This window comes from Triturus cristatus, chromosome 1_2 (assembly GCF_964204655.1).
Source record: "Triturus cristatus chromosome 1_2, aTriCri1.1, whole genome shotgun sequence".
NCBI lineage: Eukaryota > Metazoa > Chordata > Amphibia > Caudata > Salamandridae > Triturus > Triturus cristatus.
Window position 1 is genome coordinate 1,162,134,018 of NC_140580.1, and position 23,988 is coordinate 1,162,158,005.

Below are 23,988 nucleotides of genomic sequence, written 5' to 3' on the forward strand. Positions count from 1 at the left end.
CATATTGTAGGCTTATTAGACAGCGCAAGACATATTGTGAGCTTATCAGACAGTGCAAGGCATATTGTGGGCTTATCAGAAAGCGCAAGACATATTGTAGGCTTATTAGACAGCGCAAGACATATTGTGAGCTTATCAGACAGCGCAAGACATATTGTGGGCTTATCAGACAGCGCAAGGCATATTGAGGGCTTATCAGACAGCGCAAGACATATTGTGGGCTTATCAGACAGCGCAAGACATATTGTGGGTTTATCAGACAGCGCAAGACATATTGTGGGTTTATCAGACAGCGCAAGGCATATTGTGGGCTTATCAGACAGCGCAAGACACATTGTGGGCTTATCAGACAGCGCAAGACACATTGTGGGCTTATCAGACAGCGCAAGGCATATTGTGGGCTTATCAGAAAGCGCAAGACATATTGTAGGCTTATTAGACAGCGCAAGACATATTGTGAGCTTATCAGACAGCGCAAGACATATTGTGGGCTTATCAGACAGCGCAAGACATATTGTGGGTTTATCAGACAGCGCAAGACATATTGTGGGTTTATCAGACAGCGCAAGGCATATTGTGGGCTTATCAGACAGCGCAAGACACATTGTGGGCTTATCAGACAGCGCAAGACACATTGTGGGCTTATCAGACAGCGCAAGGCATATTGTGGGCTTATCAGTAAGCGCAAGACATATTGTAGGCTTATTAGACAGCGCAAGACATATTGTGGGCTAATCAGACAGCGCAAGACATATTGTGGGCTTATCAGACAGCGCAAGACATATTGTGGGCTTATCAGACAGCGCAAGACATATTGTGAGCTTATCAGACAGCGCAAGACATATTGTGGGCTTATCAGACAGCGCAAGACATTGTGGGCTTATCAGACAGCGCAACACATTGTGGGCTAATCAGACAGAGCAAGGCATATTGTAGCGCAAGACATATTGTGGGCTTATCAGACAGCGCAAGACATATTGTGGGCTTATCAGACAGCGCAAGACATATTGTGGGTTTATCAGACAGCGCAAGACATATTGTGGGCTAATCAGACAGCGCAAGACATATTGTGGGCTTATCAAACAGCGCAAGACATATTGTGGGTTTATCAAACAGCGCAAGACATATTGTGGGCTTATCAGACAGCGCAAGACATACAGTGGGCTAATCAGACAGCGCAAGGCATATTGTGGGCTAATCAGACAGCGCAAGGCATATTGTAGCGCAAGACATATTGTGGGCTTATCAGACAGCGCAAGACATATTGTGGGTTTATCAAACAGCGCAAGACATATTGTGGGCTTATCAGACAGCGCAATACATATTGTGGGCTAATCAGACAGCGCAAGACATATTGTGGGCTTATCAGACAGCGCAAGACATATTGTGGGCTTATCAAGAACAGACAGGGGATTGCAGCCAGCCAATTGGTTCCCACTGGTTAGCTGTACTGTCACCCTCATTGGCCTGCTTCTTATTCGATGGCTGTTCACGTCCCAGGTCGTCAGTCTTCTGTTTCTTCCTTCCTTGGAGCTCTGCTCACATTTAGGCAGCAACTTTTTTCTTTTTGTTTAGACACTTCATGAGAGTGCATGTGTTTTCTAGCTTTTACCCCCCTGTGCTTTTCTCTCGCCATGTTGCTCTTGCTCGCCCATGTACTTCTCCCCCCACTCATGTTGCTCTCTCATACATGTGTGCTTCCCCAACCACTTTATTTTCTCCCTTTCACCTGTGAATTTTTCCCTTTGCACCAGTGTTCTCTTCCTCGTGTTTCTTCTCCCTCTACCCGCCATATTAGTCACCACCCTCCTGTAACCTGCTCATCTGTTTTTAAAAGCACTTTCGCAAAAAGTTTCAATAAAGCACACTCACAAAACTTTTTTTTTAAATTTACTGAGCCATCTCGGGCCAGGGCAGAAAAAAAACAACTTCCCATGTATTATTTAGGTTTGCACATGCGTGTTAAATGCATTTGCATGCCTACAAAGTGGCACAGTGGCCACGTCATTACGCCTTTTAAAAAAGTTTTTGTAGAAGCCAGGCAGCAGCTATGTTGTACAGCATGTCTAAAAAACATTGAGAAAGGAAATAGTTCTCATAGACGAAACCTATTGCTTTGCCAATGCTTGTTTTTACTTTTCAGGACAGTCAGACTTTTATAGTACTCCAAAACAGAAAGAAAATACATAAGAGTGTTCAATCTAAACTGAGTGAATGGTCTGTGGCACTTACTTAGCGGCTCCGTTTCCATCGGGCCTGTGTGTGAAGTTTATATCAGTGTGGCCAGTGGTGGCTCCATGTCCATCGGGGCCTGTGTGTAAAATTTGTCACTGGGGCCAGTGGTGGCTCCGTGTCCATTGGGGCCTGTGTGTAAAGTTTACGCCAGTGGGGCCAGTGGTGGCTCCGTGTCCATCGGGACCTGTGTGTGAAGTTTATATCATTGTGGCCAGTGGTGGCTCCGTGTCCATCGGGGGCCTGTGTGTAAAGTTTACGCCAGTGGGGCCAGTGGAGGCTCCGTGTCCATCGGGACCTGTGTGTGAAGTTTATATCATTGTGGCCAGTGGTGGCTCCGTGTCCATCGGGGCCTGTGTGTAAAGTTTACTTCAGCAGGGCCAGCGGTGGCTCCATGTCCATCGAGCCCTTTGTGTAAAGTTTACGTCAGTGGAGCCAGTGGTGGCTCCATGTCCATCGGGGCCTGTGTGTAAAGTTTACGTCAGTGGGGCCAGTGATGGCTCCGTGTCCATCAGGGAATGAGTGCAAAGTTTGTCACCGGGGCCAGTGGTGGCAGCGGTATCGGTGGAAAAGCGTAGGCAAATGTCTTTGACCAACTTATCCATAGGGCATTCCTTTGCGATTGCTGTTCTGGCTGTGTGGATGCGAAGTTTTGGCATTTTGCATTCAGGCATGTTGCAAACAGGTCTATTGTCGGTGTTCCCCAACTTTGGAATAGCATCTGCGTTTCCTGTCCATTGAGCTCCCACTCGTGGACCGGATGTTGGTCCTTCTGCGCGTACTTGTGGTGGCAGTTAGGGCAGAACTTAAATGGTGTCTTGTCCATTGCGCTCAGAGCCTCTGAGTGCGCATTTTCCTATAGGCGTCGAAGAATTTAGAGGATCCCCTCCTTCTTCGTCGTCCCGGCTGTAATACCTTTCTCTCTGTAGTCTTCTGTAAATTCTCCTTCGATGAAACTCGTGTATTTTCCTTCTTCCTTCGTCTAAAACTCTGGAGCTTCTCGATGACGATCCAGACCCAACGGCGGAAAAAAGAATCTGAAGATGGCGCCCCAAAGGTGGGACTTCCGCAGGAAGCACGACGACGTCACGAGAGGTGCACCAAATGGTGGGACGTCGACGCCCACCTGGGCTACAAAAAAAACCCCCCAAAAAAACAAAAGAAAGACTACGAATCCGGACCCAACCACCAGATCGCGGAATAATGCACAGCATAGTGAATCCAGAAAGATTCACGCTGCAAAACTGACAATTTGCCCAACTCTAGATAGAGCGGGCGGGTCCTCAGTTTGACAGACAGGTTGTTCTGCCAGTACCCTGTCTGACAAACGTTGATGACCCCCAAAGGCTCCAAGCCCTCAGTGTGTGGATATCACACAGGCAGCCACAGTGCGCTTCACTAATATTCCACCCCCTAGATCTGTATGGACCTCCTCAAAGTGTTGTTTCTATGTTTTGAAAACAGCTACCATCAACCCTTGGTCTTTGCATGGATACTGCTAACAGGGTTATCCATTGGTACTGATTGGGAACTAATTCAGTTTAGTGAGCATGTGCATAGAAGGGACAGAAAGTTGCAGGTTACATCACCAAGGAGCAGCAAAGCTATTGTTGGGGTCAGGTCTGAGAGGGGGAGCTCATACTGAGACGCTCTGTGACACCGTATCCTAGCGATGACCCATTGAGTTCAAGAAGCCTCCAGGGCTGGACCTCCAACTGCAGAGAGATGGGGGTCCACAGTCCTGGTGCCACTGCACCCATGCTGAGTCACACCTCGCTCTTCTGCTCTGATCACTCAAACCTTTCTCTCCATGAAAAGAAACAGGACGTTTCTCTGAAGAAGACACACCTTGAACTTCCAGGAGGAACTCCTTCCGAGCTTGGCCCTGTGCGTTGTGTGCGATGCACGTGTACCGTCCGCCATGGGCGGGCTGCAGGCGGTTGATCTGCACAAGGGCTCCCCTGACAGCAACGCCCCGCTCCGGACGGCTCTCTGTATGGGGAGAGAAAGAACATGCATGGGTTTCACTGAGGTGAGGGAACAGCATGTAGACCCCAGGGCACCCTACTGCACCCCTGGATTTAACTCACCTAGAGCAGACCCATCCTTTAGCCAGGTGAGGGTGGGTGGGGGATTTCCTGCTGCCTGGCATGAGAGAGTGATGGGGTGGCCAGCTGTCTGTCTGACTGTTTCCAGAGTCGTGTCCTCGAAGACTGGAGGAACTGTAGGGCAGAGCAAGTAAATATTGGTGAACAACTGCCTGTGCTAGACATCCCTTGATGTGAACCAAACCAAAGCTGAACATCTCCATGGAATCAGTTGATCTGGAGAAGGACGGCAACCTAGTGTCAATCTGTCTCACCACACAACCTCCAAACAAGGATCACCCTTTCCCATGTGCGCACTCGCAGCAACGGGGAGTGATGTTCAGGTATACAAGGGGCGAAAACAACAAACAAAGGGTGGAACGTCTTACAACAAGTGCATCTGGTGCATTTGACTCTTTAAATAAGGGATTAGTGGAGCATTAGGGGCCGAATCTCAAGGCTTGTGAGGATCCTGGACACATGCAGTGTGCTGAAGGGTGATGCCTGAGTGACACTGTACCCTGGCAAACACAGATGCTATTCTGATTGGCGCTGCTTGGATGATCTGTCTCCCTCCTCCTGTCCTTTCTTGTCCATCATCTCCCAGGAACATCTGTGTTCCATGGGCAACCTGTTCTCTGGTTTCCAGCACTTACCTTGGACGCTGAGTGAAAATGTCCGCTCTGCCTCCCCAGCAACATTGGTCACTTTGCAGACATATATCCCAGAGTCAGAAACCTGAGGAAGGAGAAACAGGGTCAGATAGGAGGTTGTTTGGGGACAGATGTGTGAATGAAAACAGCCTCAGAGCTCAGGCTGGCCCAGAATGCACAAGTCCTCACTTCTGAGCAGACTGCAGTTCACATAGGCATAAAAATATGCATGCACTCGCTTCATTGTAATGAGCAGTAACAACACTCAGAGGCCCTAAAGTGAGCCTGCTGCTTCTTTTTAAACAGCTATATCACTCAGGCAAGTCAGAAAATGGGTGTTCAACCAATAATAGTGTCACAAACAGCAGCACCACTCAGACTGAACCGTACAAAGAGCATGCCGTTGCTTCAGTGTAGGAAGCTGGCTCTGTATATGCTAAATTAAAATGGGGGTACACCGTGTAAAGAGTCCAGGGGTTCCCTTATGAGAGGTTTGGCAGAGGATAAAGTTAGATATAACCTTACTCTCTAAAGTGGTAGCTTGGTCGAGCAGTAAGGCAGTATCAGAGGACAGTGTAAAGCATTTGTTGTACACACTCAGTCAGCAAATGGTCTCACACACTCAAGAACTGAACTCTAGGCCAATGGTTTGTATATAAAAATATATGGTTGTTTTATTTTAGAACCAACAATAGGTATCAAAATATACTTTCTCAGAATGAGATGCTTTAGTTAAATACTTTCAATAGGCAATAGACTTTTGAATGCAATAGTAACAGTTGTTGCAATTGGCAACACAATTCTAGCACAATCATAACATTGAGCTCAATGGGACTTTTTAAGTAAATGCAATTTTAGTTACTTTACGAATGATTTTCTTACTCAGGGTTGGATCCTAGATTCAACCCTGGTGCATTTCCTGTAAACAGTAGAAAGAAATCGTTTTTGTTACTGGGGTATAGGGGGCCTCCGGTTGGTGGCTGCTGGCAAGCAGGCCACTGGGTTGTGGGAGCAAAGCTCCTAGGGTTAAGTTCAGGGCAAGTTGGGGACCAAAGTAGCACCAAAGGTGCACCCTCAGCGGCACTAGGGCGGCCGGGTGCAGGGTGCTGTTTTGAGGTCGGGTGCCCTGTTGTTTTCAATGGAGAACCTCCAGGACAAAGAAACACTGCCGGCTCGGGGACGAGGATCTTCTGGGTGCGACCACCACTTCGAGGGTTAAGTTGGGATGTCGTGGGTTGGTTAGGCACCGTTCGTTTGGGCACACAAGGCCGTGGGGCATCAGGTGCAGGGGTGCCTTTTGACATCGGATTTTCTTACCCGCTCTGGTCGCAGTAGGGGGGTCCTCTGAATTGAGGCTGCAGGCGTCGTCTGGAGGCTTGAGGCAGGTCAGGGCTCGCTGGATTTCGGATCAGGATCGCCGGGGGGACCTCCTCGTGGTGTTTGCCAGTCGAGCTTGGGCCGGGTTCGGCGGGTGCAGAGTGGGCTGGAATCGCGGTCTCTGGCTGGCACCAGAAGCTGCAGTTTAAACACGTCCTGCGTTCACAGGAGAAACAGTCTGGGAAGTGAAGGCAGGCAGGTCCTCCGGGGTTTGTGAGGTTACTGGCTGCTGGACACGCCGGGATTTCACAGTAGCAGGTTCGAGGGGAGACTGGCCTGTAGGGCTGGGGCCAAGTCAGTGGGCGTCGTCCTCTTGTGAGCTCTGCACGGCTCTTCGTCCTCCTTCTTCTTTTCTTCTTGTAGGCAGGCTGGATCTGCCTTCTTGGTTCAGGGCTGCCCCCTAAATACTGTATTTAGGGGCATTTTAGGGGTCTTGAGGTCAGTAGCCAATGGGCTACTGACCTTAGGGTGACTACACCCTTGGTGTGCTCACTCCACGTGGGGGGTGAGCACAATCCCTAGTCCTGATTGGGGAGTGCCTGCCATCTGCAAGATGGCGGGCACTGAAGTGTGGACTTCAACTCGCCTCCCCTACCTGAGGGGTGGAGTTGGCAAAGGTGGGCACACCTCCTGGGCTGGCTTGTTTTTCCCGCCCGTCTTCCCTCCGAAAGGGAGGGGAGACAGGAAGGGGGCCTGCTCCTGATAGCAGGAGAGGCTGGGGTCGCATTACAAAGGCTGCCAGGCCTTTGAAGCTCCCCTGCCACAGAAGGCTTTGTTTCCGGGCACAGGGAGCGTAGGCTCCTACCCTAGGGGCCCAAAAGCATGACAAGCTCCAAGCACCATATACTCTTAATGGCAGCACTGCACTTACAGGGCCCAGGAATGGACCTGGGTACTGTAGGGGTACAGGGCTCATGCACCTGTACACTCACCACTGGAATAGGGCACCCAGCTAGAGGGGTAACTGATCTGTGCCAGGGCAGTGGTTTGTGGGCATGGCACCCAGGAATGTGTGCCATTTCGACTCTTCACTTTGTTCTGCACCAAAACACGGAGCCTGCAAAGGCAGTGTGTGTGTGTAAAGGTACAGGGCAGCTAAGGGTGGCACAATAAGTGCTGCAGCCCTTAGAGACCTTCTCTGGTCACAGTCACCTGGGTACCTGTGGTACCATTTACCAGGGGCTGACCTGTGGCCAGAGATGCCAATTGGTTTCGTTTTGGGGAAAGAACACAGGCCCTGGGAACCTGATTGGCAGGGACCCAGTGCACACCAAAAAAAAGTGCATCAGTAGTCTGGCAAAAAGTAGAAGGGTTACTGCAACAGAAACCCACTTTCGTACTGCCACTATGCAGCAGTCCCTAACGCGACACATTTTCCTGCCATGGCAATTTTCTTATTCTGCTTGTCTGGTGGGGGAGTGTCACCTCTACCCCGCATGAGAGCCTTCTTACCTGCACCGTGTACAAAAAGAGGGTCCGTTTGGACTTGCCCATGAATGAATAAAGGGTCTTGCAATGCAGAACTGAGCTTGTTCCAAACACTTGGAATGACCACTGTGGTCATCAGAGGGTCTTTGAAACCATCTGTAGAGCACCTTATGTTTTTAGAGTGGGTGGGGACGGTATAGTGTGCTCAGACTTTGAAAAGGTCTCTGTGAGAAAGTGATGCTCTTGCTCATCCACCTGCATAACGACAATGTGGCGCTGTCCTGCTCTATCACAGCATAATACACCAAAGTGACATCATAACGACAACGTGGCGCTGTCCTGCTCTATCACAGCATAATACACCAAAGTGACATCATAACGACAACGTGGCGCTGTCCTGCTCTATCGCAAAGCAAAACCAAAGGAAATGGAGGAGTGTTGAACATTGCAAGCACTCACCCCCAGTCAACTGATCTGGGTTTAATCCACCACCGTTCTTTAGCCCACTCTGCCACCCCAGTTCAGACATGGCCATATGCAAATCAGTCTGACCCTGTGCCTCATGGGAACAGTCCAGCCCGAACTGCCAAGCCATGTCTTCCCTGGACCGGAAACAAGCTTCCTGGGACCGGTTTCTGGCATTTCAGCCGTCTTCAGCCAGGCTTGCTTGAATCCAGTGGCAAAGTGAGCAAGGGACTCACTTCTGAGCATACCCTGCCAACTTATGGCGAACAAAGCGGTACAAAAGGGGGTGGTGATAGACGGAGCATCAGAACCAATCAAACACTCACACCCAGTCAACAGATCTGGGTTTGATCCATCACCGTTCTTTAGCCCACTCTGCCACCCCAGTTCAGACATGGCCATATGCAAATCAGTCTGACCCTGTGCCTCATGGGAACAGTCCAGCCCAAACTGCCAAGCCATGTCTTCCCTGGACCGGAAACAAGCTTCCTGGGACCGGTTTCTGGCATTTCAGCTGTCATCAGCCAGGCTAGCTTGAATCCAGTGGCAAAGTGAGCAAGGGACCCATGTCTGGGCATACCCTGCCAACTTATGGCGAACAAAGCAAAAACCAAAGGTAATGGATTAAACCCAGATCAGTTGAGTGGGGGTGAGTGCTTGCAATGTTCAACACTCCGTCCATCATTTCCTTTGGTTTTTGCTTTGTTCGCCATAAGTTGGCAGGGTATGCTCAGACGTGAGTCCCTTGCTCACTTTGCCACTGGATTCAAGCAAGCCTGGCTGAAGACGGCTGAAATGCCAGAAACTGGTCCTAGGAAGCTTGTTTCCGGTCCAGGGAAGGCATGGCTTGGCAGTTCGGGCTGGACTGTTCCCATGAGGCACAGGGTCAGACTGATTTGCATATGGCCATATCTGAACTGGGGTGGCAGAGTGGGCTAAAGAACGGTGATGGATCAAACCCAGATCTGTTGACTGGGTGTGAGTGTTTGATTGGTTCTGATGCTCCGTCCATCACCACCCCCTTTTGTACCGCTTTGTTAGCCATAAGTTGGCAGGGTATGCTCAGACGCGAGTCCCTTGCTCACTTTGCCACTGGATTCAAGCAAGCCTGGCTGAAGACGGCTGAAATGCCAGAAACCGGTCCCAGGAAGCTTGTTACCGGTCCAGGGAAGGCATGGCCTGGCAGTTCGGGCTGGACTGTTCCCATGAGGCACAGGGTCAGACTGATTTGCATAAATCCATCACCTTTGGTTTTTGCTTTGTTCGCCATAAGTTGGCAGGGTATGCTCAGATGTACTCAGTGTCTTTACCATTAGTGCTCCAGTCCTCTGGTGGAGAAATCTGGACCTTGGTGAGCAGCAGCACCAGAGCAGTCAAAACCGAAGGCAGAAAGAACAGTTTAGGGAGAGTCTGTGTCCTGCAGCGTGTGGGGTTCAAGGAAGTATCACGAGACATCTTGAAACTGAAATTCCTTCTTTGAAGAAAAACAGCTTGTAATGTTTTAAGTGCGCACAGCAGCACTTGTTGCAAGCACACATCCTTTTTTTGATGATGCGCCACTAAATGTATACAAAGCACAAACATTGCCACGCAATGATATGTCACCTGCTTGACAAAGATCAATCACTGACGCATAACGACGCACCGCGATGCTGTCCAAAAGGACAATCACTTGTGTGTCATGATGTCAACAATCACTGTCACATAGTGCATGTTTTATGTTGAATCTACTACCATTTGAAAAATAAGAAATGCTGAAAGAAGTTGTTTTTAAAGCCAGCTCTAGCATTTCTGTTGGCTCTTGGCACACCTAGTGCTAGGACACCATGAGGCAGGAGGCAAAGAAGTGAAAACAAGAAATGAAAAAAGCAACAGGCCTTGTGCATCTATGCACCCAGGATCTGGAGCAATAACCCCTTTTCATCAGGACCCCCCCAACACTGCTCCAATTTATGTAAGAGTTGAAGACGCACCTCGTTTTGAGAACACAACTTCATGAGGCAGTAACAGCTCACACACCAGCTGTATCTTTGCTTTGAACCCTATACAGCGCTCCGCTGCCGTCGGCAGGGCGCAACAACTCAAAATACTACTTACATGTGTACACTCAGAACACACTTCTAATGCACTTCCAGCCATTGACTGTTGACTGCTTTTTTAATGAAGTTCTAAAATGTGTTTTGGAAATGAACGAGGTTATGTTCTTGTCTGATACGTTTCTACACTTAGGTTAAAATGTTTGAAGTTAAACTGCAGTTTTCTAGATAAATTGATGCTGGCTATCCGGTTAGGATTAGTTGCTGCTACATAGATGTCATGTATGAATAGATACATAGATAACTCTTACCTGGGCATTTTCAATCTCAAGTCTTTGCTGCTTTGTAGAGGTTGGTAACTGGTGTCCATCCTTGTACCAGGTTATTAAAGGCTCCGGCACAGCATTGGACTCGCATTGCAGGACGATGGATTGTCCAAGACTGATGACCAGCACCTCCTGCCGCTCTCCGGGTGGACGCGCGATGTGCGGTGGAACTTGAGGGAACAAGACAGGCAGTCATCAGCGACTACGCTCATGAGTCTAACATGAAAAACGCAGATCCAGAACAGAAGGCGGCGTTTATCCAGCACTGTAGGACTGATCATTCTATTAACCAGAAACATCTCCTGAAAGCATTGGTGTATTTAAACAGTGCTTTCCATCAGCTTTTCAGACCACTGGGGCGTCTGTTGCCTGATTCAGAGGAAGCTGAATGCTACTTTCTTGCTGTTGGGTTTGGCAAAGCAAAAAAACTGAAGGAGTCTGTGGATTGTGGGATGAAGAGTATTTTGTCTTTTGGAGGGCAATGGTTAAATACAAATAAGATAATTTCAGCTAAGCTAGCTGCCTGTTACACGAGCACTGCACATAACATTAACTTAATAAGAGAGAACAACGAAGCACACATAAAAAATCAGGACACTTGGATTGTTTAGGGCTCTCAGAAACAGAGCTGCACGTGCTCTGTAGCTACTATTACCATAACTACAACAGATCAACAAGAACACGTTACAAATCAGAACAGTTGTGCAGCCTGAGTCCTGAAGACCGGAAATTCTAAATCGACCACGTTCATGCATAACTTACTTATGCTGAGGTGCTTTCCGCAGTTTCACAACTGAGTGCTTCGTGACATGCACACGATCCAATACACAGGCATAAACCCTTCTCTGTGCTCGCCCACTCTGCATATCCTGTTTCATAATGGCCACTTGCTCTCTCCCTGGGTCATTAAGTCTGTGTTTCTTGCCACTAGCAGCTTTGTTGGTCATAACTCCACTGTTAGTACCTTTGCGTGTCGAGCACTGAGACGCCCTCTGGGGCAGGGTCTATGCTGGATAAGATTGCAGTTTAAATACATACATCAATGACTGACACACGATTCAGAAAGTGCTACCAGAGGATGTGATATCTGTGAATGAAGTCATGGACAATATTCTGGCAGAAAAGGAGAGTTTCTTCAGAACTTTATAGAGGATCGACTGTTGGTGTGTGACATGATAGACATGTTACCAACACGCAATCAAACCTCCGCGAGTCAACATCCTGCACGAGCGCAAACACACCACTTACCAAGCACCTGCAGGTGGACCAGCTTCACATCGGTCCCTGCCGCGTTGCTCGCCTCACACTTGTACGTGCCTTCGTTGGAGAGTCTCAGCTCTGGGATCTGCAGGATTTGGCCACCTGGAAGAACCAAAGACATTAGCGCTCACTCCAGATCCCAGCTCGTGTAGCTGTTTCTGACGTCCCTCAGAGGCCCTGACCATCTATACCTGGGCTAGAAATGGACTGTCTGGCACGAGTGCTGGTCCTTCCCAGATGTGAACAGATGTACCAGCAGGAGCTGACATGTCTGTGGCCTTGCTTACCCAATGTGCAGTGTGAAATGAGTGAAGCGAGGGGCCATCTCTGTGGCCCACTAACAGTATTGAACTCACCACTGGACAGCTACATCTAACTTGGTTCTACCCCTTATCCACCATCAACAGTGCACAAGTGGAATGATGCTGGTAGGAAGTCTGCACACCTTTCTCAAGGTCCACTGGTATGCGACAGATGAGTGAGAGGGAATGTTTGCAAGAGTGGGTGGTGGATGTGCACGGCTAGCGAGTGCATGGTAGATTTATTCTGGCTACCAGTAGCGCATTGACAGTGCCTGAAATTCGCAAGCCGATATTTATGTAGAGACAAAAATATACATCTAATGAAGATGAATTAAAAGATCATCCACAAAACTCACAATCTCACTTTATCATATAAAAATTCTCATGATATGTGGATATTACAAAAAAAGTTTGAAAACTAAATGACTCCATCATAATAAAACCTCTTAAGATAAAAGCGTACAATAAGGCGAGGAATCTTATAGGACATTAACAATTACGTTAAAACAGTGTCAGAGGTCACATATATGTTAGTGCTGATCTCTCCGTTTGTCTGTTTCAAGGCTTAAAAAAAGCGACTGGGTCGCCAAAGGTGTGTTGGCGGTTTCTAAACATTCATCTATGTATTATGCATATACTGGTATAACTATATTTGTATCACTTTGAATATTTTAATGGTGTTAAAATGAGATGAACATAACATAGCATTATTGTCTTGTGACTTACGTGCAACAAATGTGTTCCTAATAATAAAATGGTACCAAAAGATGAAAGGAAATTGCATTCTTGGTGCCTCTTACATTTAGGGCAACATGGACAAAGCTTTGGCCATTTGCGACCGCAAAAAAGCCTTTAACGATGTTCAAAATCCATTTTGCAATTCAGATTTTCTTACCGAATAGCACAATGGGTTTGTGATTCGGTATTAGGAAGAGGCATGTTTGGGGCGTCCCTCCCTAATACCGAATCGCAGTGGTATGTACGAATGTTTTGTGACCAAAATGCAGTCGCAAAACATTTGCAATTTACCGCCGGTTTCAAATTGGTGGTAACCCATTCGCAATTGCATAGGGGTCCCCAAGGCACACCTTCCCCTTTGTGACTGTATGTGAAACTGTTTTTAAGAGCAGGCAGTGGTCCCACGGACCACAGCCTGCTCTTAAAACATGAAAAGAAAACCTTTCATTTTTCTCTTTGTTTTACAGAAAAAAAGATTGCTTTATTTAAAAGCAATCACAGACATGGTGGTCTGCTGACCTCAGCAGGCAATCAGCCCGGTGGTTTTTGCGATTCCTAATGAATCACAAATTGCGACCTACCTTAGTAATATTCATGAGGTAGGTCATTTGCGACCCACTGGGAATCGCAGAAAGTGTTCAACACACTTTCGTACATGCTTTTTTGCGATTTCCTAATTGCAAAACGGTTTCTTAGTACATCTAACCCCAAGTTTTTATATGTTTGGATGAGTAGTTGTATGGTAGAATGGCCGAGAGGGTGCATCTGTGTGGGGGAGTGTTTGCCATTCTGTAAGCTGTGCCGCAGGCGGTGCGTGTATATTAACCATTCAAAGAGACTCATACGCACCGGACAGGATAAGCACCTCCTCACTGGACAGCAGCACATGCCCATCCTTGTACCACGTGATTTCCGGCACCGGATGTGACCGCACATCACACTTCAGGTTAACAGTGATTCCCAGGATGCCTGTGATAGTCTCCGGATTCACACCTAGAATCTCTGGAGGAACTGCAACCCCATAATAAAATGTTACATTTTTAAAGCATTATTTAAATCCTTTTTTGTTCCAATGTATTAAAGCTGAAGGTGCACAACTCAGGCTTCCACAGACTCACCTGACACCGTGACCATGAACAGCTTCTCTACAGACCCCGCTGCGTTCTCTGCCACACATACGTAGGTGTCCGCGTCCTCCAGCTCAACGCCGAGGATCTACGAAAAAGGAACACAGTTCAGCTGCTGGGAGGCAGATCAGAACTCGTCAGCGAACCAGCTCAAGGTGAAAGGAACCAGACATGGGACCCAGAACAAAGACAGTTTAAGCCATAAGCAAAGTGGGTAACTGGCCACCTTTCAAGGCCCCCTCAGAAAGTGCATTTTCTCCTTATGTGACTTTTGTTTATCCTATTTTTCTGTCTAAACCTCTCTTCCTGTCTGGCTACCATTACCTCTGACTCTGTCTCTCTACTCTGTGTCATTTTAAGCATTTTTGGGGCCCCGAGCAAACATATTTCAACAGTGTTTGTGTGACTGTGTTAATGTCGACAATATATTTTAGTATCGTTTGACATCATGCAGGCTTGAATTAGCAGGAAATAGGTAATGTGATTCAAATGTGTTCCATGCACGGCCCCACAGATATGTCTTGCCTGTGGGCCTCAAAATATTTAAAATGACACTGACCCAGAGGTTCAAAGGCCATACGAGGACAGACATTGGAATACAAAGATTTACAAGAGTGTGTGATGGACACATGGATGCACACAGGATGCATGAGGACACACAAAGGCATGCATCCTGGAGGGCCTGGTACTCTCTTTGCAAAGTGCAAAGATGCGGCAGGAAGTCACAATGAAAGAGAACTCTCCTGGCACATGAAGGGGCACAGGGTGGAAGTAGCAGCAGGAGTAGTAGCAGTAATAGCAGCATTTATAGAGTGCTTCTCATCCCACTGTGAGATGCAGAAGTGCATTATTGAGGTGGGTAGGACGTTACCCCATTGGGGGAGTGCCGGGTTGGCAGTGTGTTGTATTTGCCATGAGCCTATCAGGGAAGCTTTTTGATGTTGTGCAATAGTGCCCAGAGAGGTGCTCTCATCTTGTATTGGGGCGCAGCCACTAGAAGTGTATTGGAGGCGGAAGTGTGTGAGATAGACACCCCAAGGCTACGATTATACATTGGCTGCCTGTTTACAACGTCTTAAGCTTAACTTCAGACAGGACACATTATTGCCATAAAGAGATGTTCTGAGGGGGCGGCATCATTGGAAAGGGGGTACACAGCCATCTGAGTGCAAATGCCAATCCCTCTCCCAAAGCGTCCAGGTAAAGATAGATTTATAATCGATTAAACAGACATACCTGAAGGTGTCGGCCCTCCTCCAGGACATGGTGTCTTTCTGTGTCTACGATGGGTATACTGTTCCGGAGCCAAGAGATCTCGGGGGATGGTGTCCCAGTAGCCTCACACTTCAGGAGAGCAGTGCCATTGGCTATCACGGCCACCTCTTCTATCACCTCGTGCACGTCACTCTGAAACGATGGAGGACCTGCAAAGAAAAAAGAGAGGCAACAAAGCGCGGTCATTGATGGTCAAAGACCCCATAAGAACACTGTGACTTCACTCAAAAACCCCTTTAGCTCCAGGGGCAAAAGTCAATTTACTGCAACTTTTGAGCATGTGTGGTGAAGACTGGACACTGAGCAAGGTCTTTTCATCACAGCGCGGGTCATGAAATAAGGCAAAACCAACCAGTCTGAATGTAAAAACCCCTGGTACCCGGAGCTTCTGACACCAGAGGTGAAAATTCTTTTGTGTAGTTGCCTTTGTGTTGTTATAAAAGTTTCTAAGTCCCACCTTCCTTCCTAATTCCAACTCACAGAGCATGTTTGCGCTCTTTTTCAGTCAGCTTGTGAAACTGACCATTTTGGAAAAGTGTTATCGTACATCTCAGTATCTCCTCTCCCGCAGAACCAATTTAGTTCTGTATTGTGTGCAATACAAGCAATATAAACATAATAATAAAATACATAGATGATACATGAATCTGCCTTGGGATAAATTTGCTATTTTGTAACAGAGCCATCAAGAATTCCTTGATGACTCAGCAGTGACCAGCATTAGGCCTAGACCCACTCTTGCTTGATGATTCAGCAGTGATGTACATCAGCCTAGAGCCAGTCTTGCTTGATGACTCATCAGTGATCTACATTAGCCTAGAACCACTCTTGCGTGATGACTCAGCAGTGATCTACATAAGCCTGGACCCATTCTTGCCTGATGACTTATCAGTAATCTACATTAGCCTAGACCAACTCTTGCTTTATGACTCAGCAGTGATCTACATTAGCCTGGACCCATTCTTTCCTGATGACTCATCAGTGATCTACATTAGGCCTAGATCCACTCTTGCTGGATGACTCAGCAGTGATCACATTAGCCTGGACCCATTCTTGCCTGATGACTCAGCAGTGACTTACATCAGCCTAGAGCCACTCTTGCTTGATGACTCAGCAGTGAACTACATTACCCTAGAGCCACTCTTTCTTGATGACTCATCAGTGAGCTACATCAGCCTAGAGCCACTCTTGCTTGATGACTCATCAGTGATCTACATTAGGCCTAGACCCACTCTTGCTTGATGACTCAGCAGTGATCTACATGAGCCTGGACCCATTCTTGCTTGATGACTCAGCAGTGAGGTACATCAGCCTAAAGCTACTCTTGCTTGATGACTCATCAGTGATCTACATTGGCCTAGAGCCACTCTTGCTTGATAACTCATCAGTGATCTACATTGGGCATAGATCCACTCTCCCTCAATGGTGCCCTTTACTCAGTGAGGTGATTCTCCACCTCATGGCAGAAAATCCTACAGGCACCAGGAAAAATCCTTTTGTTGAAAATATGCACAGCGATGAGAAAAATACTCTTTCCTCTTTTAACCAGGTTCATCCTGCTCCAACGTTTGCCTTTTGATTGTAATCTTTTAAGTCCAAATCCACCACAGGGGTACACTTATAAAGCCCCAGGACATAAGGGATGACGCTTAGAGTCTCACAGGTTGTCAGGCAGAGGCCACAGCTGGGTCCAGTCCACGTGCAGCTGCCATTGGCCAGCTGGGCAGTTACAGGAAATAGCTTCTTATAGCTTATCCTGTCTGTGTATCTTTAACAGGAGGTCAGCTATATGCCCCTTGGAGACCCCATCATTGTCCTGGATACAAGAGGGAGAACAGGTCCAGTCTTCTTGGACTTTAAGGGCTGGTGGTGTGTGTGAAGAGTATACTACTGTAAACCTTGTGTCATCCTGCATCTAACACTACAATCCAGTTTTAGGCAGTCCCTGTATCCTCAACAGACTCAGAGACACTGGTAAAATCAGAGCTGAGTTTTCAGCATACAGACAGTGGATACAAACAGATGGGCATATGTACAAGGGCATTGCGCCACTGGAGTGTCACTTTTTCTGATGCTCCGGTGGCGCAATGCCCTGATCTATATTTGCAGGGCGGCGCCAAGCCACTTTCTGTGGCTTATCGCTGCCTTGTAAATATGGCCCTCCTCACCGCATTTTACTGTGGCACAGGGGCGTTTAATGGGTTTTTCTATAGGCATTCCCACGCAACACCAATTTCTTTTTTACACATCCCCACATTTACAACGATCTGTAAGCCTGAGGAAGCCAAAATCTAACACCTTTAAAGGGAGGCATTAGAGGGGCGCAATGAGGAGATACTATTTTTCTCCTCGTTTTTTTGCTCTTTCTATGTGTGCTTTCTGTAGCAAACATAGAATGAGCAAAAAACATCATTAATGATTGTTTATGTGCAGGAAGGTGTTCCTTAATGCACAAACTCAATCATCCCTGCAACACACACCCTTGCACCATGGTGCAAGGGTTATGGTACTAGTGCTAGGCAGCTTTTTCAGCACCTGCAGCTAAACATTAGGGTGCACCGTATTCTTGTAATGACGCAGCGCAGTTAAATTGCCCGCAGCGCCGTACTGTGCCATTTCATTGTAAATATGCCCCAGAGTGTTATGGCATTCTGTTTCTTTCATTTGAAGTGCCCCCCCCACCAAAAAAAAAATATTATATATAAATCCAGAAGACCTGTCAAACAGGCTATGACACAGTAATGTCAAAGAGAATCCCACTGTGATTGGGGCCTGATTGGCTGCCAGGACAAAACAAGGGCCCTGCTAAAGTGTCAGCTAACATTTGCCTGTGATAGGGGAGGCCTCTTTGAAGTGCGCCCAAAGTGTTGTATCAAAAAACACCAGCAGACCCATCAAACAGGATGAGAGATTCAAGCAGGACTTGGCACTTTAATGTCAAAAAGGATCCTTCCAGCCCACCTTTGTAAAGTCTGATTCAGCAGGGTCATCTCCATATTTGGGAAAGCCTATTGTTTTGCTTATGGGAGGATGTTCATTCCTTTTTCACACCAAATTAATTCATTACTGGCTGGCCAAAGTAGGAGAACATGTAGATTTAGCTTCATGGGATTTCAGGCAGGGCAAAGGTAACTTTTTAAACGTTGGCTTTCCATAATATTTAGTATAAATCCGACTTCATCATTGAATTGAATTTTTGACAACTATTAAATAGAGTTGTTTTATGGCTTTTCTAGCTAGTTCCATTCCCAAGATAAAGGATTAGTATTTATAATTGCATTCCAGTGTTTTCCTATGGAACAGCCAATCCTGCTACAGTGAAAATAGCTTTGAGGGCATTTCCACTGTAAGAACGTGTTTACATGTCCTACTTTTAAATGCCATGCACCTTGCCCTATGGGCAATAAGGACTAAAGGATTACATAGGGGTGACATACACATTTAAGAGGAACATTTGGTCCTGTCAAAAGGGGTTATTTTGACAGGTCAAATTTTCAGTTAAACCCTGCACACCGTGCTACTGGTGACAGGCCTGCAGTCATGATTATTTTGTGAATGTAGTGGATGGCACAAAGGGGGTTGCAGTGAACTTTGACTTACTGACCCGGTATACTCTGGGGGTACCTTATACTAAGGACTTACAGGTAAGCTAAATAATTCAATGGCGAGTATACACATTTTACCATGTTGACAGGAGGAGCACAAGAACTTTACCACTGGTTAGCAGGCATAAAGTGCAGGGTTCTATAGCAAACAAAAATTCTGGTTCAGCAAAAAAGTTTTAAAAAAACATTCAGGGTGAACAAGAAAAAGGGGCAAATTTCCAACAGTCACTGAGAGCTGGCACATTAAAGAGCAAATTCGAAAATGTAACTGCAGTTCTTGACACTCGTAGATATGAAGAACGTCAAATCACAAGACCAGAGGCCACAGCTCCAAGGAACTCAAAAAAACGTTTCATTGTTTTATAGCCAAAGTCCGGCCCTTGCTCACTACTTTTTAGTCTTTTTATCATATTGTTGTATCAGATGTTGTATTGTGCCTTAAACAGCACCTAATTTAGTATGGTTGTAACATGTTAGGTAGCCATGGCATGTGTAATTCTCATATTAAAATGAACATGTTTAAAGGGACAGACCAACACTTACTTAACGTGAAGGACCAACCTAAGTTCAGATCAAACATCTTTAAAGTAAAGTACTAAAATATTTGAAGTTATGGACTAACATGTTGCTAAAATGTCTTTAGAGTATGAATAGTGTTTACCGTGGCAGGCTTACGTGTTTAAAGTTATGAGCCAACATACTTACAGTGAAACACCAACAGGTGAGAGGGAATAGCTCCAATGTACACAGGAGAGGAGCGGGTCTTAACATTGAATGCCCTATGACTTCACCTGCACAACACTCCTAAGCTTGTAACAGATAACAAGTGCTTGTGTTCGGCTCTGTATGTTAATATTAACCCCGAGCAAAGACAAAAAGGCATCACAGATACTTACTCAGCACCACCAGCTCATAGTGCAAGCTGTCCTCTCCCACTTCATTGGTCGCCTCACAAGTGTACTTCCCAGAATCCTCAGTTCTGGCCATCGGGATCTGCAGCAAGCGACCACCTGAAAGGTGAGCAGGCTGTTAGACTGTGTTTGAGAAGAGATAACTTGTTAGATATACCAGTGACCAGGGCTCACACAATAGTAAATAGAAAGGGGGGTGCTGAAGGACAGGGGGCTAGATATAGTAGAAGATCGTCACCACGTGCAGCTGCTAGATATACTAGAAGATCGTTACCATGTGCAGCTGCTAGCTATACTAGAATATTGTCACCACGTCCAGCTGCTAGATATACTACAAGATTGTCACCACGTGCAGCTGCTAGATATACTAGAACATCGTCATCACATGCAGTTTCTAGATATACTAGAAGATCGTCAACATGTGCAGCTGCTAGATATACTAGAAGGTCATCACTAAGTCCAGCTGCTAGATATACTAGAAGATCGTCACTACGTCCTGCTGCTAGATATACTAGAAGATCGTCAACATGTGCAGCTGCTAGATATACTAGAAGATCATCACCACATGCAGTTGCCAGAAATACTAGAAGATCGTCAACATGTGCAGCTGCTAGATATACTAGAAGATCATCACTAAGTCCAGCTGCTAGATATACTAGAAGATCGTCACCACATGTAGTTTCCAGATATACTAGAAGATCGTCACCACGTGCAGCTGCTAGATATACTAGAAGATCATCACTAAGTCCAGCTGCTAGATATACTAGAAGATCGTCACTACGTCCTGCTGCTAGATATACTAGAAGATCGTCACTACGTCCTGCTGCTAGATATACTAGAAGATCGTCACCACGTCCAGCTGCTAGATATACTAGAAGATCATCACTACGTCCAGCTGCAAGATATACTAGAAGATTGTCAGCATGTGCAGTTGCTGGATATACTAGAAGATCGTCACCACTTCCAGCTGCTAGATATACTAGAAGATCGTCACCATGTCCAGCTGCTAGATATGCTAGAAGACCGTCACCACATACAGCTGCTAGATATAATAGAAGATCGTCACCATGTGCAGCTGCTAGATATACTAGAAGATCGTCACCATGTGCAGCTGTTAGATATGCTAGAAGATCGTCACCATGTGCAGTTGCTTGATACACTAGAAGACCGTCACCACGTACAGCTGCTAGATATACTAGAAGATCGTCACCACGTCCAGCTGCTAGATATACTAGAAGATCATCACTACGTCCAGCTGCAAGATATACTAGAAGATTGTCAGCATGTGCAGTTGCTGGATATACTAGAAGATCGTCACTACGTCCAGATGCTAGATATATTAGAAGATCGTCACCACGTGCAGCTTCAAGATATATTAGAAGATCGTCACCACATGCAGCTTCTAGATATACTAGAAGATCGTCACTATGTCCAGTTGCTAGATATACTAGATCATCACCATGTGCAGCTGCTAGATATACTAGAAGATCGTTACCATGTGCAGCTGCCAGATAACCTAAAAGATCGTCACCATGTGCAGTCGCTTGATACACTAGAAGACCGTCACCACATCCAGCTGCTAGATATACTAGAGGATCGTCACCATGTCCAGCTGCTAGATATGCTAGAAGATCGTCACCACGCCCAGCTGTTAGATATACTAGAAGATCGTCACCATGTGCAGTTGCTAGATACAACAGAAGATCATCACCATGTGCAGTTGCTTGATACACTAGAAGACCGCCACCACGTCCAACTGGTAGATATACTAGAAGACCGTCACCACGTCCAGCTGCTAGATATACTAGAAGATCGTCACCATGGCCAGCTGCTAGATATGCTAGAAGACCGTCCCCACATACAGCTGCTAGATATAATAGAAGATCGTCACCATGTGCAGCTGCTAGATATACTAGAAGATCGTCACCATGTGCAGCTCTTAGATATACTAGATCATCACCATGTGCAGTTGCTTGATACACTAGAAGACCGTCACCACGTCCAGCTGCTAGATATACTAGAAGATCGTCACCATGTCCAGCTACTAGATATGCTAGAAGATCATCACCACGCCTAGCTGCTAGATATCCTAGAAGATCGTCACCATGTCCAGCTGCTAGATATACTAGAAGATCGTCACCACGTCCAGCTGGTAGATATACTAGAAGATCGTCACCATGTGCAGCTGCTAGATACACTAGAAGATCGTCAACATGTGCAGCTGCTAGATATACTAGAAGATCATCACTAAGTCCAGCTGCTAGATATACTAGAAGATCGTCACCACATGTAGTTTCCAGATATACTAGAAGATCGTCACCACGTGCAGCTGCTAGATATACTAGAAGATCATCACTAAGTCCAGCTGCTAGATATACTAGAAGATCGTCACTACGTCCTGCTGCTAGATATACTAGAAGATCGTCACTACGTCCTGCTGCTAGATATACTAGAAGATCGTCACCACGTCCAGCTGCTAGATATACTAGAAGATCATCACTACGTCCAGCTGCAAGATATACTAGAAGATTGTCAGCATGTGCAGTTGCTGGATATACTAGAAGATCGTCACCACTTCCAGCTGCTAGATATACTAGAAGATCGTCACCATGTCCAGCTGCTAGATATGCTAGAAGACCGTCACCACATACAGCTGCTAGATATAATAGAAGATCGTCACCATGTGCAGCTGCTAGATATACTAGAAGATCGTCACCATGTGCAGCTGTTAGATATGCTAGAAGATCGTCACCATGTGCAGTTGCTTGATACACTAGAAGACCGTCACCACGTACAGCTGCTAGATATACTAGAAGATCGTCACCACGTCCAGCTGCTAGATATACTAGAAGATCATCACTACGTCCAGCTGCAAGATATACTAGAAGATTGTCAGCATGTGCAGTTGCTGGATATACTAGAAGATCGTCACTACGTCCAGATGCTAGATATATTAGAAGATCGTCACCACGTGCAGCTTCAAGATATATTAGAAGATCGTCACCACATGCAGCTTCTAGATATACTAGAAGATCGTCACTATGTCCAGTTGCTAGATATACTAGATCATCACCATGTGCAGCTGCTAGATATACTAGAAGATCGTTACCATGTGCAGCTGCCAGATAACCTAAAAGATCGTCACCATGTGCAGTCGCTTGATACACTAGAAGACCGTCACCACATCCAGCTGCTAGATATACTAGAGGATCGTCACCATGTCCAGCTGCTAGATATGCTAGAAGATCGTCACCACGCCCAGCTGTTAGATATACTAGAAGATCGTCACCATGTGCAGTTGCTAGATACAACAGAAGATCATCACCATGTGCAGTTGCTTGATACACTAGAAGACCGCCACCACGTCCAACTGGTAGATATACTAGAAGACCGTCACCACGTCCAGCTGCTAGATATACTAGAAGATCGTCACCATGGCCAGCTGCTAGATATGCTAGAAGACCGTCCCCACATACAGCTGCTAGATATAATAGAAGATCGTCACCATGTGCAGCTGCTAGATATACTAGAAGATCGTCACCATGTGCAGCTCTTAGATATACTAGATCATCACCATGTGCAGTTGCTTGATACACTAGAAGACCGTCACCACGTCCAGCTGCTAGATATACTAGAAGATCGTCACCATGTCCAGCTACTAGATATGCTAGAAGATCATCACCACGCCTAGCTGCTAGATATCCTAGAAGATCGTCACCATGTCCAGCTGCTAGATATACTAGAAGATCGTCACCACGTCCAGCTGGTAGATATACTAGAAGATCGTCACCATGTGCAGCTGCTAGATACACTAGAAGAACGTCACCATGTCCAGCTGCTAGATATACTAGAAGATCGTCACCACGTCCGGCTGCTAGACATACTAGAAGATCGTCACCATGTGCAGTTGCTAGATACACCAGAAGATCGTCACCATGTGCAGTTGCTTGATACACTAGAAGACCGTCACCACGTCCAGCTGGTAGATATACTAGAAGACCGTCAACACGTCCATCTGCTAGATATACTAGAAGATCGTCACCATGTCCAGCTGCTAGATATGCTAGAAGACCGTTACCACATACAGCTGCTAGATATAATAGAAGATCATCACCATGTGCAGCTGCTAGATATACTAGAAGATCGTCACCATGTGCAGCTGCTAG

At 46.5% G+C, this 23,988-nt stretch overlaps 1 protein-coding gene across 1 annotated transcript in view; it reads right to left on the minus strand.

Moving 5' to 3' along the window:
- HMCN2 (hemicentin 2) overlaps positions 1–23,988 on the minus strand; it is a 769,579-nt gene that overhangs the window by 116,212 nt on the left and 629,379 nt on the right. Inside the window, exons 55-63 of the mRNA XM_085613971.1 lie at positions 19,808–19,921; positions 15,268–15,455; positions 14,023–14,119; positions 13,754–13,915; positions 11,853–11,966; positions 10,590–10,774; positions 4,976–5,057; positions 4,323–4,454; positions 4,081–4,224 (exon numbers count right to left, since the gene is read on the minus strand). Coding sequence (XP_085470097.1) covers positions 4,081–4,224; positions 4,323–4,454; positions 4,976–5,057; positions 10,590–10,774; positions 11,853–11,966; positions 13,754–13,915; positions 14,023–14,119; positions 15,268–15,455; positions 19,808–19,921 — 1,218 coding nt within the window. The remainder of the gene's footprint in view (positions 1–4,080; positions 4,225–4,322; positions 4,455–4,975; positions 5,058–10,589; positions 10,775–11,852; positions 11,967–13,753; positions 13,916–14,022; positions 14,120–15,267; positions 15,456–19,807; positions 19,922–23,988) is intronic.